This window comes from Acanthopagrus latus, chromosome 16 (assembly GCF_904848185.1).
Source record: "Acanthopagrus latus isolate v.2019 chromosome 16, fAcaLat1.1, whole genome shotgun sequence".
Lineage (NCBI taxonomy): Eukaryota > Metazoa > Chordata > Actinopteri > Spariformes > Sparidae > Acanthopagrus > Acanthopagrus latus.
Genome location: NC_051054.1, coordinates 13,275,834 through 13,293,272, shown reverse-complemented (window position 1 = coordinate 13,293,272; position 17,439 = coordinate 13,275,834). Strand labels below are relative to the sequence as shown.

General features: G+C 41.5%; 4 protein-coding genes across 7 annotated transcripts; 2 read left to right on the top strand and 2 right to left on the bottom strand.

Moving 5' to 3' along the window:
* Positions 1-1,503: 1,503 nt before the first annotated feature.
* On the bottom strand, positions 1,504-3,603 carry prlh2r (prolactin releasing hormone 2 receptor). 2 transcript variants are annotated; one of them, XM_037072059.1, is made up of 3 exons: positions 3,499-3,603; positions 2,482-3,398; positions 1,504-1,917 (listed from the first exon to the last, which is right to left on the bottom strand). In XM_037072059.1, exons 2-3 carry the CDS (start codon positions 3,394-3,396, stop codon positions 1,591-1,593), a joined length of 1,242 nt encoding a protein of 413 aa, XP_036927954.1. In that variant the 5' UTR covers positions 3,397-3,398; positions 3,499-3,603; the 3' UTR covers positions 1,504-1,590. The 2 variants fall into 2 exon arrangements, with proteins under 2 accessions (XP_036927954.1, XP_036927955.1); XM_037072060.1 differs by having other exon boundaries at positions 2,482-3,527.
* A 3,803-nt stretch (positions 3,604-7,406) lies between these two features.
* On the bottom strand, positions 7,407-10,138 carry ccdc32 (coiled-coil domain containing 32). Its single transcript, XM_037071434.1, has 4 exons — positions 9,993-10,138; positions 9,457-9,720; positions 8,317-8,470; positions 7,407-8,203 (listed from the first exon to the last, which is right to left on the bottom strand). Exons 2-4 carry the CDS (start codon positions 9,701-9,703, stop codon positions 8,011-8,013), a joined length of 594 nt encoding a protein of 197 aa, XP_036927329.1. The 5' UTR covers positions 9,704-9,720; positions 9,993-10,138; the 3' UTR covers positions 7,407-8,010.
* A 16-nt stretch (positions 10,139-10,154) lies between these two features.
* On the top strand, positions 10,155-13,671 carry pcmtl (l-isoaspartyl protein carboxyl methyltransferase, like). 2 transcript variants are annotated; one of them, XM_037071431.1, is made up of 9 exons: positions 10,155-10,301; positions 10,619-10,754; positions 11,375-11,479; positions 11,632-11,663; positions 11,757-11,861; positions 12,126-12,246; positions 12,330-12,415; positions 12,657-12,826; positions 13,021-13,671. In XM_037071431.1, the coding sequence occupies exons 2-9, from the start codon at positions 10,637-10,639 to the stop codon at positions 13,055-13,057; spliced, it is 774 nt and encodes a 257-aa protein (XP_036927326.1). In that variant the 5' UTR covers positions 10,155-10,301; positions 10,619-10,636; the 3' UTR covers positions 13,058-13,671. The 2 variants fall into 2 exon arrangements, with proteins under 2 accessions (XP_036927326.1, XP_036927328.1); XM_037071433.1 differs by having other exon boundaries at positions 10,157-10,301; positions 12,985-13,671.
* Positions 13,672-14,575: 904 nt separating this feature from the next.
* Positions 14,576-17,282, top strand: rpusd2 (RNA pseudouridine synthase domain containing 2). 2 transcript variants are annotated; one of them, XM_037071430.1, is made up of 4 exons: positions 14,576-14,718; positions 14,878-15,360; positions 15,829-16,125; positions 16,274-17,282. In XM_037071430.1, exons 1-4 carry the CDS (start codon positions 14,713-14,715, stop codon positions 17,084-17,086), a joined length of 1,599 nt encoding a protein of 532 aa, XP_036927325.1. In that variant the 5' UTR covers positions 14,576-14,712; the 3' UTR covers positions 17,087-17,282. The 2 variants fall into 2 exon arrangements, with proteins under 2 accessions (XP_036927325.1, XP_036927324.1); XM_037071429.1 differs by having other exon boundaries at positions 14,666-15,360.
* Positions 17,283-17,439: the final 157 nt, after the last annotated feature.

The following is a 17,439-nucleotide window of genomic DNA, read 5'->3' as shown; positions in this document are numbered from 1 at the left end:
AAGAAATTGCTTCAAATGGGATTTTTTTCCCTCATGAAAGAAACAAGTGTTCTGAGAACAAGTGTCTCTATTTCAGAGTCTAAATCACACACCTGTAAGGCTTTCCTGGGTCTGACTCACTCCAATTTTACACCACTTCAGTCTTTTAAACATCACCTGCCCTCTGCACAGCTATATGGAGAGGCGAGGTTCTGAGTCACAGCCAAAGTGGCTTCACCTTTAAGAAGGTTTCAGATTATTGTTGCATTTTTGTGCTGTTTTTTTTCCTGAATAATCAACAATGTGACAATACTTTCTGCTTATGTGGTATAAGATATGAAAAATGATGTTGATTTTTTCAATGTTTTTTTTGCAGTCTACAACAGCATCAAAACTCTCACTGAATATTTTGGGGTTTTCCATCCTCCTACAGTGCACCCCCAAGGTTAAAACTGGTACTCCACGGGAGGTCTTTTTGAAGCATTGTGACTTTAAAGAGAAAAGAAAATGCTACAATACAAAGTGAAAGCCTGTAAATAGTTTTTTTTTTTCATGTCGGAATGACCCACAACACTATCGCAGAATTGTCTGTCGAGAGTAGACATCAGAACAACTGTCATATTGCATAATTTATTTTGGTACACAGTTGAGATTTTCTTGTGAACTTGACAAATACGAGAGTTCAGTCAGTGAAGAATGAAAAAGAAATGTCTTCCCCAAATCGACAAAGTTCACAATTAAAGGACATAAACATTGTCTTTTTCCCTAATTATATTTTTTTCTCAGTTTTATTCGCCGTATACTGTTTCACACATCTAAATCATGAGCAAAGATGATGATTTTTTTCCTCTGACCATCATAAAAGGTTAACATTTAAACACGCCGCATATTTTGCATACAGTGAAGTGTTCGTCAAATGTCACAGCTGTTGTGGAAAGTGTGAAAAGCGTTCAACGGCTCAAAGCCAAACTGAATGACAGAGATACATTATTCATTCATTATCACAAAAGCACTTCATGATGATTATTTTTATCTGTAAACGAGCATTTAATGGATGAGAAGGGACAGATGAATCAAATAAACCTGTTTATTAAGTGACATTCCACAGAATAGGTTTAACATTTAAACATATAATCCACGTATACAATTACCTCAATGCACGATGATTTAAAGTGGACAGGATGGCAAATACACATATGGGGCATTACATCATACACACTGATGAACAGTGTATGGAGTTCACAACAATATGATAAATCTGATAAAATGTCATGTTTCTTTTATGAAGACGAGCGCAAAATAACTGTCCAAAAGGTATTTTCAAGCTCACAATAGTATATTTAGTACATAAATATCCATATACTTCTCAAGAGTATAAATTATTACACACCTAAATCCTTTTTAATCGACGGTTAATGTTTAAATTGTATAAATTCAGTAAAAGAGACAGAGCTGGCATGTATTGTGTCTTTGCTGTGCTGTAAATTCGTGCAGTTTGCCGGTCGATATGAGGGCTGGGTCATTTCTGAAGAGGAGCTTATTATCCAGCTGAGCAAAAGAAAAACCATTGGAGACGTATTTGTGTCTGTTGAACTGAAAAAAAAACACAATTTAACCATAGTTGTCTTGAAGACCAGTGTTATTTACCACAGCACCTGGTAAATCTGCCACAGTGGTGGAGGTGTGGGGCCGCGGCACCCTGTGTGAAATCGTCAGGATGCTTGACCCCTGACCCCTGTCCTTTCCTTTTGCTCTCCTCCGGTGCAGAGACTGTTGACACAGACAGGACAGGAACTTGTCGTGCAGCGAGGCGTAAATAAAAGGGTTGTAGCAGGCGGAGCTCATGGCGAACAGGTGACTCGACACCTGGATGATGTTCACATACTTCTTCCCTAAGATGGAGAAGTCCGTGTCCAGGTCACGGATCAGGTTCACCACCTGTGGGGTTAAGACCATGTGATTCAAAGCAGTCATCAATGGGAAACATCATCTGATATCTAAATCAAGAATTAAATCTTTTGGGAATTTGTTATTTTAAATAAACTGCTCAACATAAGTTGGCCAGTTAAATTATGGAACACATTTGGTTCAATTCAAAGATTTGTGATAAAGACATATGTTCAGTCTGTCCAGGCTGGTTTAAGCTGCTACATTCAGTTCAATACAAAACTAGGCCTAGAGGCACTGTTAATAGGGTTTCAAAGCTCAGCACGTATTCCTGAGAGTTACAACATTATGGTTTTGTTGGGTCTTTTAATAAGCTTGGAACAAGGAAGTAACATGACACATTGAGCTGTCAACGCCGCCGTCACCAGACTACTGGAGACCCACAGCTAATGATTAGGTCAGTGACAGTGATGGATCAGTGCAGGGATTTCAGTCTAAAGATGATTTGCCCTCTTGCAGAGAATAAGACGAGAACATTGACTCTGTAATCCTGTGCTGGAAAAATGAAGCATTGACCCGTCAAATCATCAGCGTCTCCCTCCCATTCACCTGTACCTGTAAGGGTAACCACGAGAAGGCAAAGCAGAGGACAGACACCAACAGCAAGTTGAAGGTCTTCCTCCTCCGTCTGCTCCATGCAGCCTTTGCAGATCTCAACTCTGGACATGCCGTCAAGCCCGACGTGGTCCTCTTCTTCAGCTGATAGGATATGGCACAGTAGGAGACGGTGACAGCAGCCAGTGGGACAAAGTAGGAGAAGAAGAGACTGAAACAGGAGTAGATGAGGCGGCCTCGCTCCTGGCCGTCCCAGAACTCCTCACACACGGCCATCTGCAGCCCTGCAGCCCGCAGGTCCAGGTGGACAGTGTGTAGTGCTGTGGGTGTAGATAAAGCCATGGAGGACAGCCAGATCAAGGTCACCAGACCCCAGCAGAACCGCCACCCTGCTCTTTCACGGATGGGATAAGCCACAACTATGTAACGGTCCACTGCAATGGCCATGAGGGACAGGACCGCTGCATAGACAGCTGCAGACTGCATGACCGTGACAAAATGACACATGTAAGGACCAAATACCCATCCACGCTGGTCAAAAGCGTAAGATGCTGTCAGCGGGACGCAGAAGACGCACATGACGAGGTCGACGAGCGCCAGGTTGCTGATGAGGAAGTTGGTCGTGTTGTGTCTTTTCTTGTTGTGCCACATGAGAAAGAGCAGGAGGAGGTTGCCCGAGCAGGCCACCAGGACCACGGCCGAGTAGAGGGGGATGAAGACGAGCTTGAGGTCGTGCAGGAGGTCCAGCCCTGAGAAGGAGGACGCTGAGAATGAGGAGGTCAAGAGGAGGGGGTGAGAGGAGCTGCAGCAGGATGAAGAGAAGGTGGACCAAGCTTCAGACATGGACGGAGATGAAGAAGAGGCTGGTGTAGGGGAGTTCACCCCGGACTGGTTCAGTGACTTCTCCCAGTTCATGGCTGCAGAAGTCAGGATGAATAAAAAACGAAAACATTCATGATGAGATCATTCCACATAACCTGCTGCATATATTGCATTTTAATTACAGTATATATTTACCTGATTAACATCCAAACCATGAAGGACTATTGAAGGCACAACATGTCAGAGTGTTAGTTTAACACATTATGAAATCAAATCAAATAGTTAAAAGACTGAAGAAACAACAAGAAACGACAGTATGTAAAAGATATATGTGTATATTGTGTCAAAGATATCTGCTGAGGTTAGCATTCTGACCAGCTAGCCCCTGCTCATCTTGTAACACCCAAATGTGGGAGGTGGCAGTGAGATAGAATGTCAACACCCCCCTTCTGAAATGCTACCCCCTATTTGTTTATAGTATAAATTTGACATGTTGCACCTTTGAATTTAAATAAATGAACAAATGGCTCAATAATTGATTAATATGCCATAAATATTGAAATATCTCTAATATGTCTTCCCAAAACTGTTCTGCGTCATCCCACAGTAGGGTAGAAATGGATCAAGAACTCTGAAATGAAAAAGGGAAAAAAAAAAAAAAATAGACTGTAAATAGACAAGTATGTGGAGGATAATAAATGAATATAGAAATAAAGGCATAAAAACAATAGATTAAAAATTGGAATGGAAATTGGAAAGTAAACAAGTATGTGAATTAATACAAAGGTGATTAAAAAATTAATCATCATCAATCAATTTGTCTATATTTGATTTAGGCTATTTTCATCCTGCATACATAGCTGCCTACTACTCTTGACTAATGCCAAATCGATATTAATATCATGACAGTTGTTGGGCAGAGATGACTCACATTTTGTCAAACTAATTAGTGGCCATCTTCAACACTTTCAGTCAGTCAGTCCGTCTCATTAAAAACAGTTCCCCATCCTTGTGCTCTCTCATCTTCACAAAATCTTACTCTCCTCTCCTCCTAGTCACAGAAACATACGCACATCATGTAGTCTACAGTGAGGTCAGGGATCCAGTTCTAAAACACTATGTCACATGTCATGTGAGAGTGTTAAAACGGGCTTGAATATTGATTTATTTCGCATCATGCTCGAAGCAGCATGTTTCTCATGGTGTGACACAAAGATTTGGGTCATTAACAAAAAACGCAAGGAAGCGGTGGAGAGAATGAAGAGTGCTTGAGTGGATTTTCTATTCAAATTTGCGAGATTAGACAAGGATGAGTAACATCTGCCTCCAAAATGAATATGTTTTGGGCTGAGCTGCATTGCTTTTTTAGGTATTAATGGCTTTCTCATTTTGTCAGTTTCATCCATAAAACCAATCGATCAGAACAAATCCTCTCAGATGTGCCGCCTCCCCAGTACTTCTGAAAGAACTGGAAAGCTTCACTGTTACATTTGTAAATGTAAAACCTTCCGTGGCCTATTGTAGAGGTAGAATAAGCGTGTTTTTAATTACCTACTTAAGCTGAGCAAGACCTCCTGACCACAGGAGTAATATTATCTGAATATTACTGTATTTCTTGAAATAAATGATCTCAATTTTCCAAGGAGTATTGGCTAAATCATGCTGTTCTCGTCCTGAATTGGCTCATTTGCCTCATTGACCTGAATTTATCTGTCTTGATCTGATTTGCACATAATTGACTTTTAGCTGGTTGCTCATTTTAAAAAGCACATTTTAAGCACTTAATACACAAAATGCATCCCAAAATGTTGTTATCAAGCAACCTTTTCTTCTGTAAACAAAAAAAATAATCAAATCTACAATTTACAGTTATCAGAGTGTATGAATTTTCAAGAAAGTAGACATTAAATGAAAAAAAATACCTGTGAAAGATGTCAGCCGGACATTTTTGAAACGACTTCAAGCACCTGTTAGCGTCTTCAGTCTGCAGGGAGTCCCACGGTAGTGCAGCCTCACCTCCTCGCCGCAGCCCACTCTGCTTCAGAATAAAGAGGTGTGTTGCCAGTCTCTCTCTCTCTCTCTCTCTCTCTCTCTCTCTCTCTCTCTCTCTCTCTCTCTCTCTCTCTCTCTCTCAGTGCACTCCTTCATGAGAGTGAGTCACCTCCAGTAAAGGAAAATAAATAAAAAAGGTTGTCCGTCATCTCAGTCCTAATCACCTTCAATGAAAGATCATTATAATCTCCTGATATTCCTCTTGGGAACTATGGAGCCTCTCTGGCAATAAATCTGGACCGTGCCCTTTTATAAGGTATTTGTTATCTGCCATGGATCACTGTAATTTACCTTCTGGGGCTTATAATATGCCTGTGGTTTTAGACATAATTGATTAATCGTGACACTGGCACATTTATAATGTTATATCACATTATTTTCTTACTTCTCCTGTAACGGCGATCATGTTGTCCTTAATTTACTGAGGAAGGAAAGTTACTATCCTGACTAGTCTGTGCCCTGACTGTCAGCTGAATCATTTTAAATGCTTGGTGTAAAATGTTTCAGCAGTGCAGTTTTCTCTAAAGAGCAAAAACAGAGCAATGAGGGGACAACCCATGATCTTGAACATTCATCAAGCTCATTTCAAGACTGAAACGCCGCAGCGGCAGCCAGCCTGGCTCTTCACCTCCGCCTTTGCACCAGATATTTTCAACGAGACTTTGGGAAATTTTCCAGCTGTGTTCGTGACAAAATATGATCTTTGCCTAATCCTTACCTTAATCCTTAATCTTTACTAAGTGGCTTTTGTGTCTAAACCTAAGCACACCAGATGCACAGTGCTGTCACAGCATGCAACTGAAAGTTTAATCCAAAGAAATGTGAAGTTTGAACAAATTGACAGTCTGAAGATACATACAGTGCCAACATGTATTCTAACAAAGAAAAAAAAAAGCAAAGTCAGCTGTGTAACAGCTGCTACTGTCTGCCAACATGATATGCTTGATGCCCTATTTTGTTGGCTTTCCTTTAATGCATTGCCTATACCTTGTCTGAGCCTCTGCTACAACCATCTGTTCATCAGTGCTGATGATCTGTCCTCGGTGAATATGGGTCTTACAGCTATCTTTGATGCTATCAAGGAGGCAGGAAAGAAGGCCATGGTCTGCTGTTCTTCCCTTTTTGTCATTTTGGAACAAGATTGTTTTTCTGTCTAGTATCATAAATGTGAAGAGTCCATTCTTGTATATCTCTGTCCTTTGTTGATGTTTTTACCCCGCCCTGCTCGTTGGTGTTACTATGCAAGCTTGCAAGAGAACAATTTCATCTGTGCCACTCACACCATCAGTACGTGATGGTAAAGTGATTTAACTGTCATTCAAAGGTCCACCCTCTTCCCAACATTCATTATTTTAATCTCCTAGAATGGGAATCAGTCGTAGTCCTCTCGTTTACAGGATTTTTATAAAAGTAATCACAAATGATTAATTTATGCTTTTGGAAACTCTATGAATATAAATGAATAGATATAGTGATGAAAAATTACCACTTTAACATATTTAAATTCAATGTGAAATTAGGGCAGTTAGGGTTAAACGGTTGCTGAAGTTCTTTTTCTCAGGGGACACACAGGTGGCTTTCTGTATTAATACCTTCCAGAGGTGGAAATTACATTATAATCAAGGATGGGTGCCAATCAAATTTGAAAGTCCCTGCCATCTCAATCAGTCCTCTTACCACAAAGCACGGCTCTGTGAGGCCTGGAGAGATGGCAAGCCACTATTTTCGCACACTGAAATAGTAATACATGTAATGAGGATACTCCAGATTACATTTTATTAGGTTGAGATAAGTGGCCGAATTGTTTCTCAGTTTGAAAAATATGTTGAGAACAAATACTGGTAATTGTGTGCTTCGATTTGATTTCACACTTTGAGTCCTCGGGGTCCTGAGGAACATTACACATTAGAAAATAAAGCCACTGTTTCTGTTTTTCAAATAAACTCTGATTAAGAAGATTTTACCACGGCTTGATTCAGAATAGCAAATCAATACAAGTGAATACAACTGACAACAATTCACCCTTCGAGTAGATAAATAAACTGTATCCATCCAATTCTACTTGTTTTTATTGAAACATGGATAAAACTTTAGATGTAAAATCAACATGGCAAAAATAAAGATGTTAGACAATACATTACAATATCGATGGAATACAGTCCTACTCCAGACGATTTTAAAAAACAGAAAAATCTCTCCAAGAGAAATGCGCTGCTAACGTCATCGGAGTGCTTTACAACATGATACTGCATGTGGTCCTTTATTAGCCTTTCATTGTATTTAAAGTAGAGACTCATTCTTGTAACTGATATAATGAGGTCACTTAACAGTCTAGATGCAAATGTTACTGCTACAGGACAAACAAATGCAATTCAAAATTTTTAATGATATATTCTCACGGTGTGATTTGGCTGAGGGGGATGAATAGCAAGGACGAAACACATGTGACTGAATAAGTACTTAACACTCAGTTGCTGGGGATACAGAGGATGATGACAGGCTCTAATTTCCCCTTTCGACTGCTGTTAACAAAAGCTTTGGCCATAACACTGCCGAGACATAACGCAGCTCAAAATGAGTGCGTGGGGTAACAAGTCACCTCTACTTAATGTGAGCCTGATTAGTTCTTTTTTCAGCATTACTATTTTAACACGCTCATTTCTCCGGGCTGTGGGTATCGTCTTCCTCTGTGTTGTGTCGCTCTCCCTCGACGTCCTCGTCATCGTTCTGTGTTTGGTTCGGCTCAGCTGCTTCCTTATTCTGGGACGGCCTCAGAAGAAATTCCAGCTCCTCTGCGCTGATGGCCACCTTCTCGGGAATCAACCACCTCTTGAAGTGTTCAAGTGCACTGGGGAAGGGAGGTACGCAAAAATATTTGTCTATTTCAGGAGGTCTATTTCAAAGCAGACACATGTGTATATAACAGCATAATCGTCAATATTTCCTTCCTTCCCATCCTACCTCTCATCCATGTCCCCGCCCTGGAAGAGCTCTGATGTCTGGGCGTCGTGCAGAAATCTATCCCAGCATTCTTTCTTAGCTTGAGACAAAGAACGCAACATGTCCCTGGACGTCACATCGCTGGACTGGCCCTTGAGTTTCTTCAGGCGGTTCTCTGCACCAAAATGTAGACAGATAAATAAATAAATAAATGTATAATTGCAGTTTTACTTGACTTTGAAACTTCCTTCAGGTCATGTGTGTTGTGTGGACTATTCACTGTGAAAGACTGTGGAAATGCAGAACTGATTTGAACAGCCATAATGATGGCTAGAGATCAAGCAGCAGCCTGGGGCGGAAAGACAATACCAACGTGGACGTACCAAAAACTGCAGTTTCTCAAATGTCCGCTTAGGACTTGCTCCAAAAGTGACTCAATTCCCAGAAGAGCCCATGTTAATGCCCAAGTCTATAGCAGAAATAAATATGATTACAGCTTGGTAAAGAAAACAGGTTCGGTCTCTACAGCTTCTTTATGTCTTGACCTCTTTTCTCAATCCATTTAAGAAGTCCATTAGCCTGGGGCTATAGAATTACTTTCATGATTGTGAGCGTACAAAAAATGTTAGTACAAAATGCTCCATCACCGTTTCTAAAGCTCAAGATGATGATATTAAATTGCTGAAATAAAAAGAATTCACCTTAAGTAACATCATAGGGACGATCATCATGATGCCATATATGTAATGACTGTGGCTAATGTTTAGACCATTATTTAATAACCCAAAATGCACAAGGATCTGTTGGTCTTCCCACCTCTGCTAAAGAAATTCAGTCAGAGAAACCACTCTTATCACCTTTTTCTTTTTTTGCTAATCAAACAGTGACTAAGGTGACTGCAATATTTTACTAGCATTTGGGATAATTTATAGATGACATGTATGACGAATGAATGGACTACATGTAGGTAATTTGAAATATTTGGGAAATAAAGCGTTGTGCACAGGAGAAAAGTTTCATCTTGATTGATTTCTATCCCTATAATCTCCCCTACTATCTGAATGAGAGGGATGTATGATGAATGCTATAATCCGAGCTAAATGTCACATGAGGGCTACAGTCAGGAAGGGGGCAGAGAGGAGACAGGAAGGGTGTCTGCACCTAAACTGGCAATGTAGATCTCAGAATCCTCCATTGGTTCCCATTGGGCGCTGGAGGAACCGGTGTTGGTCCCATTAGACTGTCCATTGACCTGTACTCCGACTTGGGCCGCTGGCTGGAATGAGTCTTTAAACTCCGGGTTGTTCTCTGGGGCTGCTTCAGCTTGCACGTCCGGCAGACTGGAGCAGATTTCGGTCCACAGCTCCCCACTGGATCGGACCTCCTGACGCTCGAAGTCGTCAACCATCCTGGTGTCGTGACCAGCTAAGTGACCAGGAGCAGATGTTGACATCAGTTTTCAGCACTACTTAATCTTGTTACTTGGCCTGCGTCTTCACGACACACTAAGATAGACATGTTCGTGACTGACAAAGGGAGACTGCGCAGAATTTCAAGTACAAAGAGCAGTCCCTGGATTCATTTACATCAACATACTTAGGCTAAACTGGTGTCTAACCCTTTGTACTACTATTTGTATGGATTTCAAATATTCTCCAAACAGCGCGTCAGCGCAACACATTCTAAATTTGTCTTACCTGTGTGGAAATCCCAAAAATATTTACTGTTATTTCTTCTAATGTATGAAATTAAAGACTGGAGATTAGCCTCGCTTGCTAACTGTGTCCATGATCCACTAGCTGTAATGAGTAACAGCCCACTTCCTTATTTACGTTTATGTGATTGGACGCTTAGACCGCCAATCAAACTGCTTCGAGGTACGATTGGATATCTGCGATGTCCCATCGGAGAAGACGAATCTCATTGGTCAGGCGCTGTGTCTCGCGGAGGTGGGACCCAGGAAGTTGGTCTCAACTGGAAAGAAGGGACGGTGGCGAACTATCAAGGTAAAATATAAAAAAAGCTCTGCTGACCTCTGTTGAATTATTTTACTTTAATATGTATCATTTGAGAACACACATAAGTATTGACAACTGTTCAGTGATGTTGTCTGTTTATAAAGTGACGTTAACTTGTTAGGATAACGTGAATCAACTCGCTGGCTGACAGTCAATTTGCTCTGCTAGATTAATTTTACACTGTTTGGTATTAAAACTACAAGACAATCCCAAAACTGTCACCTCGATTGCAAGCGAGAGGGTGCAACCAGACTGCAGTGATTATTTGTGCGTCGTGTACTGATGTTTGCATCATGTCACTGCAGGGAGACCCAGTGTAGGAGATGCGAGCAGCGTTGAGGCTGGCAGTAGTGGCAGTCCCTATGGGTGTGCTGCTGTCCCGGACCATGGCGTGGATGTCCAGTGGCAAAACACATGCAGAGCTTATCAGCAGGCTGAGAGGTAAGTTGGGCTTTGACATTTCAAGGTCTTTGAATTAAAAAAAAAAAAAAATTAAAGGTGAACAAAGTAAAGATATGTTGAGGTTGAGGCTGCAATTCAATGAGCTGTAAAATGTTTAAAGTCTATAAGTGGAAAATGTAAAAAAACAAAAAAACAAAAACAAAATAAAACCTTAAATGCTAAGGTTTAAATTTTAATATGCAATTGAAAGTGAAAACAAAAAGAAACATTTTAAAATACTGCAAATGGAAAATGATAAGATAATATTGTTTTATCTCTTTGTCCTTACTGGTATTTGGGCTTTCAGAGAAAGTTTCAAAAAATGCATCACTAAATTGTAATGACGTGTGTCTAAAAGAGGAAACGACCACATGTAAGCTTCTGTATATCAAGATGTTACACTAAGCGAAATCCTGCATGATTATCAAAATATTATAAGTATATAATTATCTTAAAACATTCACCCAATGATCTGCTTTCATTCTTTTCATTCTCATTCTTTTCTTCTTAAAAACCTGTTTTACTAAATGTCTCCCTTCACATTAAAAAGGTAAGGAGGAAACACAAACTTCAACATCACAAAGATCATCCTGCACACATTACACTCCTTTCTCCTCCAGATCATGGGGTGATCCGCAGCGACCAAGTGTTTGACGCCATGCTGGCTACAGACAGAGGGATCTACTCTACGGACTATCCTTATGCAGACTCCCCTCAGTCCATTGGTATTCATTCTAGTCACTCTTTATAGACACATGCATACACTTGCACTTCAGTATGGTAACAGATATTTCAGTGAATAAATGAGAGTTGTAGAGTAAAAGCTGTTCTCTAAATGTTCATTGTGACTCTGTGTTATGGCATCTTCCAATCGCAGGCTACAGGGCGACCATCAGTGCACCACACATGGTGAGTAACAAACACTCAACTGTGTTGATATGTGACAGAGGATCTTAAGATGAACTATAATTCTCTAATGTACACTTTGTGCTGATTTCACAGCATGCTCATGCTTTGGAGCTGTTAAGTGACAAACTAACTGAAGGAGCGTCAGCACTAGATGTGGGTTCAGGAAGTGGATATCTCACTGCCTGCTTTGCGAGGATGGTAAGTTCTATATAGACTCAACACATTTCCAAACAAAAAAAAGATATTACTGACTTGATATTTTGCACTGAAGTTGGCATCTAATTAAAGCTGCAACAATAAGGGGAAAACAATTGACAACAATTTGACAAACGATGAAACATTTTTATCTTTCAAACAAAAATGTCAGAAACTTGCTGCTCTGGGATGCTCAGGGAAAACATTTACCCATTTTCTTTTACGTTTAAAAGAATAAACAATAGCTGAATTGTTTGTTGTTTGTAGACAGGACCCAGTGGTAGAGTGGTTGGCATCGAACACATCGACGAACTGGTTCAGAGGTCGATAAAAAATGTGCAAGCTGACGACCCAGAGCTGCTCACATCGGGACGCATCAAACTTGTTGGTGAGTCAGGAGCTTCCCTAAAATTTAGATGTTGAAACTGTACAGCCGCAGAAGACTAAAAAAAAAAGTGCATGTGTCCACAGTGGGAGATGGAAGACTCGGCTTCCCAGAAGGAGCGCCGTATGATGCCATCCATGTTGGTGCAGCAGCAGCTACTGTTCCTAAGGCTGTAAGGACACTTACAGTTTGGATTTTTTATGAAATATAAATGAAAAGAATAGAAAATAGAGATTGCGCACGCAGTGAGTTAAGGTTGAAACACATTGTCGCCAGCAATATAAATATATAAGCGAAGTGAAATGTTGTAAGCTGTAAAGGAGCTTTGACCGCAGCCGACCAAATTGCTCCATTCTTGCTGACTGAGCTGAATATGCCTCATGAAGTTCCTTTTTTTGCCCTTCCTGTTTAAGCTCTTGGAGCAGCTGAAGCCCGGCGGGCGGTTGGTTCTCCCAGTGGGCCCTGACGGTGGCAGTCAGGTGCTCGAGCAATATGACCGACAGAGTGATGGGACCTTCCTCAAGAAAGCGTTGATGGGAGTGATTTACGTCCCGCTGACTGACAAGAGGCATCAGTGGCCTGGGTACTAAACAAAAATATCTCTAATTTTTAAACCAAAACCAGTGAAGGAAACAAAAAATTACCTAACCTCCATTAGGTTTCATCGCCATTCATTAATCACATCCACCTACATCTCTTAGCTTGCTCCTGGTGATATCCATGCTATCCCTCTCTCCCCAGAGGTGAGCTCTGACTGCAGTGTGGTTGCCCCTGCAGGAGGTGGCGTTGGTGCTGCATCTCCGGGGCCCCCTAGCACTTCCCGTGGTTTCACCGAGCCCCAGACTTAGTGGCCACCTGCCCCGCTGGGTCGTCACCTAGCAACGTACAAGGAGGATCTCGCTCTGTTTGCCAAACTAGACTGTCCTCCAAGAGTACTTAAACAGTGACCGGACAAGCGACCACCACTGGACTGATGACCTTACTCCCAGACTCCTTGGAGTCAGTTTTGATGACTCACAGTGTTGTTTGTGGATAAGTTAGTGAAGTTTAGCAATGAGAAAAATGCAATAACAGCATGAGGAGCTTCAAGTGTGTGTCCCTCTGGATGCTTGCGGGGAATTCAGATGTTTGTAAATGTATGTATTTGTGTGTATTTTAATGGGAATACTTTAGTTATGAATGTAGTAACAAGTAAGTAAAAGCTAATAGGTATGAATGAAAATTCAGCAAAATGACAAAGTAATATATTTTTTGTGGTAAGACCTTCTTCTTACTGGCTTCATTTAGTGTATGAGCAGGATGTGTGCTGTTGACTTTGGTACTGTAGAGAAGAGGGGTGCCAAAAATCAACGGAGGCACTTAATTTTCTGAAACCGCACAAATATTAATTTATGTGTACACTTTGATAATAAAATCTTGTGGATACTTTATTGTTTCCATTATTCTACTGAACATGAATGCATCGGGGTCAGGGAGAGCTAGGCTGAGGAAGGAATTTTTAATATTTTGATAGAGAGTGGGTCACACAAAATGTAATTACATCATTATTTTCATTTACAAGTACGTAAATGAGCACTTGTAATAAATCGAACAAAATGTAATAATTTGTAATAGGGACAGGCCCCTTCATGACTAGGCTGATTATCTGGGCCAATATTCAGCATTTTTCTGATTAACAATCAGCGGCCATAAGATCAATCTATTTGAAAATGCGCCATTTTGGCTTTGATGCTGCATTTTGTCTCAGTTTGTCATCACCACTATCGATGGGTTACGCATCTCATGTATTAGCCTTTCATCACTGAATAATCAGGACTTGCAAAGTAACTAGTAACTACAGTGCTTGAGTAAATTGCACTTGGTTACTTTCCGTCACTAGTTATTCTGAATTCTGACACTTGGATTTTCATTTTTTACTGCAAATGTGTGCATATCAGTTCCAAATACTCGTTACTGGTTCCTCGATTACAGTTAATCTCTATCGGTACTAACCCTGAACAACCCATATCGTTTGATACCTTGTGTGTCACAAAATGATACTCTTTTATTAGCTGACCCCTTCTCACGATAAATTAATAATGATCCTTCATAGCCAGCACTTTTATCGACATTAGAAGACATATCACTAATCATTTTTTATTTAATCATCATTGCTCAGCAGTTTCAATATTTTCACTTGTCACTTTTCACACAAAAGAACAAACTTTTAAAACAAATTGGGAATATGACGTCAGCCTCGTATCATATCATTACCCTTTAAATATCACGAAAGCATATTTTGTACTTGTAGCGTCACATGTAACTAAATAGATGTTATGTACAGCTGGTGGCGATAATGCTTCGGTGAGAAGGTGATTTGCACTTGAGGTCAAAGAAAAAAAGGAAGTTAGAACTACACATGTGGTGTTAGACTACGTGTTACGTCATCACTGCGCGACTTAAACGACAAGGACCTCTAGCTTGAGAGTAATGCACGTGAGTTTGTTGAGCAGAGGCTCGATAAAATGTCATTTTTCGTCTTCCCTTTATAGTGACGTTAACAGACGTGTCATTAATAAAGTAAAACACAGCATTAGTTCACGTTGCTGCGTTTATCCTCCCCTGAATCCTTCTCTTTCGTCACGGTGTCAACAGAGCAGCTCGGCGATGGAGCAGGCAGCCGTCGTCCCTGAACCACCGGCGGAGGTAAACAGCGCGCTGTCAGAGGAGAAAACCGCGGAGAAAGAGGCACCAGAGACAGGCAAACGCAAAAGCGACGAGCCGCACGAAGCCGAGGGAAAGGAGCGACGGAAGCGGCGGAGAGGAGGCGGCGGGAAGAACCTCCGTCGGGGCGAGAGATACATCCCCCCTCCGCAGAAGCGGAACCCGGGGGTCAGCTTCAGCCAGGAGCACTTCGACGAGACCTCCTACTACTTTGAAGGAGGCCTGCGAAAAGTGTGCCCGTACTTCTTTGACTTCAAGACTTACTGCAAAGGTCGGTGGATCGGGAAAACCCTCCTGGAGGTGTTCAAGAGTGAATTCAGAACCGAGTCTATAGAGTACTACGAGAAGGCCGTCAAGGAGGGTCGCATCCGGCTGAACGAGACACCTGTGGAGGACCTGTCTGTGGTGCTCAGGGTGAGTGTCGCCTGTACACATGCGTGACTTCATGTCTTTGTCACACAGTGTTACCATTAGGCCAAATATATCTTAATGAAAGTATAACTCTTGATCTAAATAATCCAAGTTGAACTGCAACCAGATTATTTTCATCCAAAATAGTTGGCTAATAAGTTTATTTTGATTAACTCATGAAATTACTGACTTAATTGTTGCAACTCTAACGGCTGAAACATAGCCAGATGTCTAACATAATAATATGATAATTCTGAAGGAACAAAACATGTTATTTGAAATAGTCACCTGTTGCTGAATGGACTTTGGTTCCAGATGCTGGTGACCTTGACAGAGTACAGCAGAAAGAGTCATGGGGCTGCAGAATTTATTAAAATATTATCTAATTACTGCCAAACTTGCTATATGGCTAAGTGCAAAATCCAAATTACGGGACCTGCAAACGTTTTAATCTTCCCTGACTCTCCACAGAATAATGATCTCATGAAGAACACCGTGCACCGCCATGAGCCCCCTGTAGTCTGCACTCCCCTGGAGATTCTTGCGGACGACGGTGAGGTGCTTGTGGTTAACAAGCCCGCCTCTATCCCCGTCCACCCTTGTGGCCGCTTCCGCCACAACACAGTGATTTTCATCCTGGGGAAAGAGCGGGGCGTCTCTGAGCTGCACACTGTCCACAGACTGGACAGGCTGACATCTGGAGTGCTGCTTTTTGCAAGGACACTGGAGACCTCAAAGAAACTGGACCAGTTGGTGCGAGACAGACAGGTATGTTAATTTAAGCTTGCGCTTGGTTAAGACAGTAGGGCCAGTAATTCTTTTCATGTGACTGGTGTTATTCTTAAGCTAACCATTTCCATAAATTCATTGATATAATTCTCAGAAATGTCCTTCTTACATCTGTGCTTTCTAACAGCTGGAAAAGGAGTACGTATGCAGAGTAGAAGGGGAGTTTCCAGAGGGGGAGCTGATCTGCGAGGAGCCCATTCTGGTTGTTTCCTTTAAAATTGGCCTCTGCAGGGTTGACCCGAAAGGAAAGGAGTGCAGAACCGTCTTCCAGAGGCGTAGCTTTAATGGAAAAACCAGCGTGGTCCACTGTCTGCCCCTGACTGGCCGCACACACCAGATCAGGGTCCACCTCCAGTACTTGGGCTTTCCCATCATTAATGATCCCATCTATGGGTCCTCAGCCTGGGGTCCTCAGAGGGGGAAGGGGGGCCTGGTAGAAAAGAGTAACGAGGAGCTGCTGCAGGCTCTGGTAGAGGAGCATCGCTCTCAGGAAAGCCTTCACATGCTGGATATTCCCGATGATGTGATCGTGATTGGAAAAGAGTTAGAGGAAGTGAAGACGTCTGGGAAAGCAGATGAATTGGAAGGCACCTCTGAACCTAACACAAGCAAAGAAATTAATCATACACAGACTGATACACAGGTGCCAACAAGCAGTGAAATGGGGAATCTGGGCTGCACAGATATAAACCCTAAGAGTACCCCACTTACATCCCCAACCAACTCAAACGGAAGTCAAACAGAAGCGACTGACTCGACTCCCAAAACTCCTTTAGGGACCAGAGACCACCTGTGCAGTGAATGTAAGCTGGTACGACTGGATCCTACGGAGAAGGAACTCGTCATGTATCTCCACGCTTTACGCTACAAAGGACCTGATTTTGATTATTCCACGAGCTTACCTGACTGGGCTAAAGAAGACTGGGTGGAAGCTGATTAGAGCCCACTTGAGTTGACCTTATGATATGTTTTGCAGACGTTTAAAAGCCTGAGCAGAAATCATTCAAGAGGTTTTGTTTTTAGCATTTGCTAAGTAGCATACTGTTTGAATTTCTTTAGCTCCAAGCTTTATGCCTTAAACAAAAAATGGAAAACAGAATTGTTTAATTAAAATTTTACTTGGGGAACTGTTTTAATGTCGAGCATATTGTTTTAATTAATTTCATCCCTCCAAGCCTGTGATCCATCTGGTACTCCAACCAAGGCATTAAATAAATCAAAAGCCATAACTCTGCAGGAAAATAAATGGTTGATTTTATTTCAGTTTTGTGAAAAATTAACAACATCGACACC